This window comes from Chaetodon trifascialis, unplaced genomic scaffold (genome assembly GCF_039877785.1).
Source record: "Chaetodon trifascialis isolate fChaTrf1 unplaced genomic scaffold, fChaTrf1.hap1 Scaffold_49, whole genome shotgun sequence".
Lineage (NCBI taxonomy): Eukaryota > Metazoa > Chordata > Actinopteri > Chaetodontiformes > Chaetodontidae > Chaetodon > Chaetodon trifascialis.
The window spans coordinates 83,565-92,121 of record NW_027255841.1 but is presented as its reverse complement, the minus strand read 5'-3'; the positions used below and the strand labels follow the sequence as shown (position 1 = coordinate 92,121).

General features: G+C 39.0%; 1 protein-coding gene across 1 annotated transcript in view; it reads right to left on the bottom strand.

Moving 5' to 3' along the window:
• Positions 1-1,738: 1,738 nt before the first annotated feature.
• Positions 1,739-8,557, bottom strand: part of zanl (zonadhesin, like) — an 83,252-nt gene continuing 76,433 nt past the window's right edge. Inside the window, exons 59-61 of the mRNA XM_070958229.1 lie at positions 7,605-7,698; positions 4,342-4,385; positions 1,739-1,866 (exon numbers count right to left, since the gene is read on the bottom strand). Of these exons, the coding sequence (XP_070814330.1) occupies positions 1,739-1,866; positions 4,342-4,385; positions 7,605-7,698 (266 nt within the window). The remainder of the gene's footprint in view (positions 1,867-4,341; positions 4,386-7,604; positions 7,699-8,557) is intronic.

The window sequence follows — 8,557 nt, the reverse complement described above, 5'->3', positions numbered from 1 at the left end:
ACTGTTCCCAACATGCGTTAGACAATTCTTATGAACAAATGATGACATTCAACAATAATCATGATAACAATTTCTAATACTCCTCTAATCCTAATATATATGATGACCCAAGTTATAACTATCACCACATAGCAAAGAAATAAAGAAAGGCAGACTATATTTTCCTGAAATGATTATTCCTACTTATCATAATTGTCTCATATCAAGTATCTAATGTAACAACAACAGCGTAACTACACACCTCTAGATGGCAGCATGGTTCCATGGTAAAATCTCAAAACTTTGTCGGTAAGTTAAAATCATAGCTTTGTCATTTTACAAGCTAGAGCCGCCACAAAAGCATTGATATCATCGAGATTATGGGCTTGGTGCTGTAAGAAAATCCAAAGTTAAATCAAACATAGAGATTCAGCTATCAGTTATCAGTTATATTAAAGAAGGCACACAGACATACAAACAATTTGCTTCAGGAATGTCTAATTTACAACCCATCAGCATTATCTGATTTTCTTGGTTCCTCTGGGACCTGGCACTTTTCATTCAGACAGTTTTACCGTTCTTATCTGCCATGGGGCTATCAAGGAGAATTAGCATTTCCATGGGATCAATTACAGGTCAGTTCTGCGAAAACCTTGACTCCTTCAGAGACACAGTGTACTCAGCCAAATGGTAACACACCCTTCCCAAAACATCAATTGCCAGTTAAGACCTTGATTCCTCCAGAGACACAATGTACTGAGCCAAAGGATAACATACCCTCACCAAAAAAAAAAAACTGAGACTGATCTGATACCCATAGCTTGGCCTCCTCCCTACACTGAGCCATGCGCAATATTGAAGGCTCTCCAGCATCATATGCTTCAAATAGAAGCCACTAGCTTAGAGACACTGAATACAACTCAGAATACATCCCCTGTGATGGGTGAACAGTCTAGGGGCCACATGTGGTTGTCCCTCCTAACCTCTGCATTTGATTGGAAAGACCATACTGGCCAGTCACGTTATCTTAACCTGCCTCATATCACTGTTTGCAACCCTGATCACGGTAACATTCACACTTGCTCAGACACCCGTTGACGTCATCATCAGATGTAGGGATGGGAATCGAAAACCAGTTCTTGTTGAGAACTGGTTCCCAGTGTTTCAATTCCCTGGAATTGTTCGCCAATTTTGCAAATGATTCCCTTATCAATTCCAATGTGCACGAAAGACATCTCCACCCACGTTGCGCAGTTTACGCAAGCCACGCAACGTGCATTGCTCGAAAACAACTGCTCGAAAGTTTGGTTACATTTCACGAGAAAAGATGACAACAGGGCAACTTGCAAAGTGGATATTTCATCAAAGGCAGGAAATACTACCAGTATGCAAAAACATCTGCACACACAGCATGCGATAACTTTGAATGATGTGTGTGCGTTTTCGATCCACTCTTGAGTGAATCTCATCCCAGTAGCAGCGGCAACGTTAGCACGTGCTCTGCTGTTAATACTGCAACTCAGTAACTAACACTGCCTATTATATTAGCGCCATTTGCCTCATTGTAAAACCTGCTATTACTAACTGTTAACGTTAAATGAATGCCTTCTCATGCATACATTTAGATGACCATGACGAGAGACAGAGTCTGGGACCAATAAAGAAGCAGTCTAAGTCTAAGCTTCTCCTTTTACCGAGTGGATCAGGAGATCCAGCTGTGCTGAAGCCTGCCCCCATCCCCTGCAAGGATAATGCCACCCTATGGTGGAGGAGCCAGAGAGAGACTGGCTGAGAGCTTTCTGTGTGTGCAGGCGTCCTTCACCCTGTCTGAGAGGGTGGTCTCCACAGCTGGAGACACCATAAGTCCAGAAAGATCGCGTATCCTTCCTGAAAAAGCAGATATGCTTATTTTTCTGCAAAAGAGTTGTTAATTCTTCATAGTTAATGTTTGCAGAATTGCACAATGCACAGTTCCATTGGACTTGACTTGACTGTATTTGTCACTGGCTGATGTAGTTTTATTTTTGAGTGCTCAGCTCATATATCCTTTTAAAAGGAGAATTTTAATTTCTTAGAAAAATGCTGAACATGTTACTGGACATTCTTGTGTAATTGGCACAGAATAATTTATGTTGTATTTTGTTCTTTTCTACATAAAAATATTTATTTTATGATTATTATCATTTTATATTTATTTTCAAAACAAATTATTTTTTCTGGGGACCCCCTGACACCCCATTGAGGAGCCCTAGGCTGTGGGCCTCTTAAGACCTCACTGTTGGGTTTGTAAAGTCACGTTACTTCTAAACTAAACAAAGTTGATGCTAATCAATCTGTTTGTTTTCCTTTTCTCCAAATGAGAATCGATAAAGCACCTCATCATTAAGCAGAATCGAAAACGGATTCAGAATCGGAAAAATCTTATCAATTCCCATCCCTAATCAGATGACACTGGTAACAGCAACTATTGCTGAAGGACGCACCACTATCACCTACATTCCGTTCTCCTTACAGGACACTGTAATGATTAAATGTCAATTGCCAGACATAAATAAAGCTCAGTGGATCAGGGCGTTCTTAGAAGCATGTGCTGGAGTAGTCCCAGCTCTAGGTGATTTCAGGCGAGTGCTCGCCACATGCACGTCACTGGGTATGTTGAAAGAAGTCAAGCAGCTCAGCACAACAGACAATGACGTAAGTATTCTGCCCTTACATTATCTGGTACACCTGTTGTGGCCTGTCATCCGAGAGAAGTTCCCTATACAAATGAGGTCTGCTGAATTATGTCAAATTCCACCCAATGAAGACGAGAGAGGCACAGCATATTTACTCCAAACTATGGCAGGATAGAACTGGAGAGGACCCAGCTGTTAGCGATACTATAGAGATGATTTTCAGAGGAGCAGTAGAAGTGGTTGGTCTACCAAGCCTGACATACACAATATGGGCAGCTCATGTTACCTAATACATTGATAATGAACTTGAGCAATGACATCAGGAAAAAACGGATTTGGCATCCCTCCAGGCACAACTGGTGAAATCACAATTAAAGAAAATAAGAAATGAAATAAACATGAATCATGAATATATAAGATGTAAAAATATTGTGCAAAATATGATGCATGGTTTTTTGTTTGTTTTTCTTTTGCTAATGAGAAGATGTTTTGCTGTGCTTGCTGAAGTTTTGACTTCCCCAGTTCGAATTCAGAACAGGACAGAGCCACTAATGTTCCCCTAAACTCAGATATAATAGCATCCAGGAACAGCTCCCACACAGAGGATGGCTTTGATTTTTTTTTTTTAAATGTTGCAGTGGATATGTATCTAACTTCAATAGAGTAAATTATTTCTTTCTTTTTACTATAGTGACAATCATCCCCTGATCCTCACAAGTAAAGAACAAGCCAACAATAATAACAACAACAACATGACAATGAACTGTGTCCTCTTCATTATCTGATATTTTTAACGGAATTCCGTGGAAACAATCTTATTATTTTAAACTGTGTTGCTTGGATGTTCATTAAAGGTAAGTCTACATGCTTGCTTTTTTTTTTTTTTTTTTTTTGCATGCCTTCGATTCCAAAAATACATATACACACATATGCACACACAGCTGACTAAAATTACATTCTCAGAAGCACAAGTTAAAAAAGCAAAACATGGACATATGAACAATATCTATAATAGTGACAACACTCACAAATCAAAACTAATTCCTTCTTTTCTTACAGAGTTTTATTTTTCTTTGGAAGCCTGAGATTCAGAAAAGATTGGCCATGTTCATCGCATGTACCAGGTGTATATTTCATTCAAGGAAACAACAAACAGGTTAAACAATTTGTCATCACATTGCAGTCATGTTAACATTTCTTTGATCGTGTATGCGTGTATATGATTCACCTAAAAGAGAAAAAAAGAAGGGACATTAGAGCTGTACAAATATTCACCATCAGGGATGTATACAAGTTGCCTACTGCAGCTTTAATCATATGTAGTTTTAAGAAATTAATTTCATGAGATTTAATGATTTGATGAAGTTTAATTAATGTATACTACATACATGGAAACAAATACTGGTAGTGAAAAAATAAATATTTATTGTCAGTGTGTATGCAGCTAGATCAGGTGGTGCTGTTTCTAACAGCTGTATATATTGTTGTAGCTGATTCACACTATGCCAAAACTGATCAAAGCCTGTATGATGACAACACAACAGGGGCAGAGAGGTCACAGTGACTAAATGTGCACTGTTGAAGACATTTTGTCAGGTATTTTTAAATGTAGTCTGAGTTCTGAGATGTGAGTTATAGATATTTTAAGTCAAGTTATTTGTCCATTAACAACAATGACGATTCTTACTTGTTGATTTCATGCTGAGTTTTTTCTCCCCATTCTTCTTTTTACTGCAAAGAGAAGAAAGAACCAAAGTAAGAAACTTAAGCATGACCATGATTAATAACACATTCCTCTAACTTCTGTGTGGAAAACACTGTGCCTACAAAGAAGGTACAGTGTTTCCCAAACAACTGTTGTACTGTTGTGTATTTTGTTATGTTTTATTCTGTGTAATGTGTTGTGTGTTAGTTTCCTTCCGTTTCTGCAGTGGAGGTGTGGCCTGGCGGTTCTGTGAGCAGACGCCGCTCCTGAGGCTGATTTCACTGATCTCTCTCCTCATTTAAGCAGCGTGGCGGAGACGTCTCGCTACTAGATTGCTCCAGCTTCATGCTAGACTTTCCAGCCATTTCCTTGTCTCTAGTTATCCTGGTAGTGTGGTCTTGTTCCTAGTCACCTGAATGCACAGTCTGTCTCTGTTCAGTTACTAGCCATAGTGGGATTTCCTAGTTTTGTTTTTCTTATCATAGTTGTGCGTTTGTTTCCTACCTGCTTGCCATGGTGTAGTTGATGTTTTTGTTTGAGGGCTGTTTCTGTGTTTTCTGAGATTATGTTGTTGTTGGTTCATGTTTTGTACTAGTATTGGTTATTTCTTTCATTATTGTAAATAAACCATTTGTGTTAAATGGCCCCCCTGCGCTCTCGCGCTGATTTGTCTGCCTCTTGTGTCCTACTTAATTTATGTTGATTCACTAATCATAACAACTACAAACCCTGGGTGTCCCCGGAATGGAAAGCTCTACTGAACGGAAAGAAGAGGGTCAGGGGACAAAGATGAGCTGAGGAGAGTGCAGAGGGAGCTGAAATGGGAGGTAATGAGAGGCAAGGACAGCTACAGGAGGAAGCTGGGATTGTGGGTCCTTCTGCACATCAGCTCACAACATCAGCTTCAGTCTGGAGAGAGTTCCAGCCCTTTGGAAAACTGGAAAACTCTGGTGAGCAGCGAGCTGGATCCCCTACAGTTGCATATCATCCAGGCATTGGTGTAGAGGACGCAGGATGCAGTCATCTACCTGCTCATTCGATCTCTTTCTCATCTGGAGCATACTGGTGAGGCACATGTTTTTTTAATTCTCCAGTGCTTTCAACACGATCCAACCACCACTGCTCAGGGGGAAGCTGGAATAAGCTGGCTTACATTGCCACCTGGCTCTGGCTTCGTGACTGCATGTCTGATGTGGTAGCTTGCAGCGTGGGGGCTCCACAGGGAATCCTGCAGGACACCTCCAGTGTGAGCCACCCCCTAGGAAGTCAGCACCAATACCTACAGCAGACCAAAAGGTGTGAAAACACACCTATGGGTAGGGGGCGTTCCTCAGGTATAAATGTTAAGCTCTCCCCACGCTCGGGGTCTTTCTTCATTCTACTGCTCGTCTGATGATTGACCTTTTCTTTACAAAGAAAATAAAAACCTTGTCGGCCGGCAGAAGTTTCCACAACAAAACAAATTTCCACAACAATTCAGACACAACAGATAGCTGCCACATTCAGAAGTTCTCTAATGATATAGCCATCATTGGATGCATATGACAGGAGAATGAACTAAAATGCAGGGAGTCGTAACCAACTTCCTTTACTGGTGCGAAATGAACCACCTGCACATAAACAAATGGTAACAAAAATCCAGTGCTTTTATTTTGAAGGGGATTCGTGTCATTAAGGGGTGATGATGGGTCCCAAAGCCAGACCAGTTGAGAATCACTAGTCTTTACTAGTTTACTAGTACTCACTGCTCTTTAGCAGTGATTCTCAACTGGTGGGTCACGACCGACCTGTTTTTAGTGGGTCGTGGGCCTCTGTCTGAGCAAAAAAAACCAAAACCCTAAGCTTTTATTTTGAAGGGGATTTTTTTTATACAGCAGAGTGCTGTTTATTCACGTCAAGGCTTGAGTCACAGCTTGTCATTGAGGTGTGATGGGTCGTCCTGAAGCCAGACCAGTTGCAAACCCCTGACTTAACACACTGGTCAGGAGAGCTGGCTCTCTCCTGGACTGCCCTGGACACCATTGAGGAGGTGGGTGAGAGGAGGGTATTAGCCTGGCTGACATCGATCATGTACAACCCATCCCACCCCCTGCATGAGACAGTAAGGGGCTTGAGCAGCTCCTTCAGTAACAGACTGCATCCAGTCTGTATAAAAGAACGCTACTGCAGGTCCTTCATCCCAATAGCTACCAGACTGTTTAACGCCAGCAACATGTAATGTAGATTTGTGTTTTTCTCAGTTCTACATCATAAACCCTCTTTCATTTTGCACTACTGCTGTCAATGCTAATATTTGCTGACATTATCCATTTCATCTGGTGCATTTTCTGAGTTGTATATTTCTCTCAACTGTGCAATAACACCATTTATTATCCATATTGGCAACAGCACTTTAATGAACTGTATATAGTGTGCATATACATAGTCTTAGTATTTCTCAATGGCAATAGTATTTCCTAAGTGCAATAGTATATTGCACTTAGGTTATATATATATATATATATATATATATAAAACCTTTTGGTCTGGTTCTTTGAATTTTACTTATTTTATTTATTTATCTATTTATCTATTTATTTATTTTATCTTTTTAGACTGGTTGTTAATTGTTTTTTTTATTATTTTTTATTATTTTTACCTTTTAGTCTGGTCTTTAACTGATTTTTTATGAATTTTATTTTTATTTATTTTTATGTGAATTTTAATCTATACAGTCATCTTATAGTATATGCTGGATAGTGACTTATAGTGATTATCTTCTCTCTGGTGTTTCCTTACTTCAAAGTGGGGAGTGTGGGATAGCGTTTCCTCAGTTTTCAGTTTTCCTTAATTCCTCAGTGTTTTTAAATTTGTGTGTGTGCGTGTGTGCGTGCATGCGTGCGTGTGTATGTGTGGGAGAAGGGGGGGATATCTCTTGTGTCTATTCTTTGTTGTATTGCTTTTATGTAAAGAACTTTAGGCTGCTCTTTTGTATGAAAAGTGCTCTATAAATAAAGTTTGATTGATTGATTGATTGATTGATTGATTGATTGATTGATTGATTGATTGATTGATTGATTGATTGATTATATAAACTATATGGGCATTGATGAGTGTTTTTGTTTGTGTTTAGCAGAGGACAACAGCAGCAGGTGCATTCTAAGTCAGAACATTCTTCAATGTTAGTCAGCAGTTGTGGCCCATACACACATCTTTCTACACACAAATACTTTGATATTAGTACAGCAGATTCAATTGACACTCACTTGGCTTTGCGCCTGAAAACACACACAATAGTTGTCACAATTATGAAGACAGCAACTAAGACCAGGACCACAATCAGGATAATCCACTTGGTTTCTGTAACAAACAATAGATTACATAAGAAAAACAAAAGTGACACTTAATGGAAGGCCATCTCTACCAGGAAAAGATGAAAAACAGATGAAATGAATAGCAAGTCCTTAGTTGTTGTTTTTTTTAATCATCCTAACTTTTCATTCATATTTCTCTTTTACAGAAAAGGGTTTCTAAAGTTAGTTGATCTGCATGTAAATAATGACTTAACTGTCTAGATTCACTTTGTTTGAAGCAATCCAGCAATATCCAATCAAGTTGCAGGAGAGAACCATGAAGAATAATGTTATGCTACTCAGTTCCAGTTGGAAAAAATATACCAAAGATAATTTTGTTTGTGTACAATAACCACATTGTAATCCACAAATAAGGAATTACAGTATTCAAAATGCATGGGTCTAAAATTACAGATGGAGACACAAGACATTTGAAGTTGCACAAATAGCAGTAAGTTGAGGCTCTGCAGTTAAAATGGCATTACATAGTTAAAACTAAAACTTTAGGTCTTGAATGGAGAATTATCAGGGACTTGCAAAATAATGACTTGGTCCCAGCCCTGATAGATACTGTATGTATACAGCTTGCCTTGTAGTTCTGGGTTAGTTTCTGATTGTTATTCTGTTCTTGTTTTTACACTATATACTTTCAATAATTGCCTTTTTACAATTTTCTTTTTCTCAATGTATGTGCACTTGTTTCTGCTCTTGTACAGCTGCAACAAATTAATTTTGTCTCTGGGCATCAGTAAAGGTGTACGTTATAGGATTTTATCTTATCTTATATCTTAGTTGTAACTTGCATCCGTGGAGTAAATATATATGGCTTTTGTTCCCTAAAGACTGAAACAGATGTCTGACCAGGC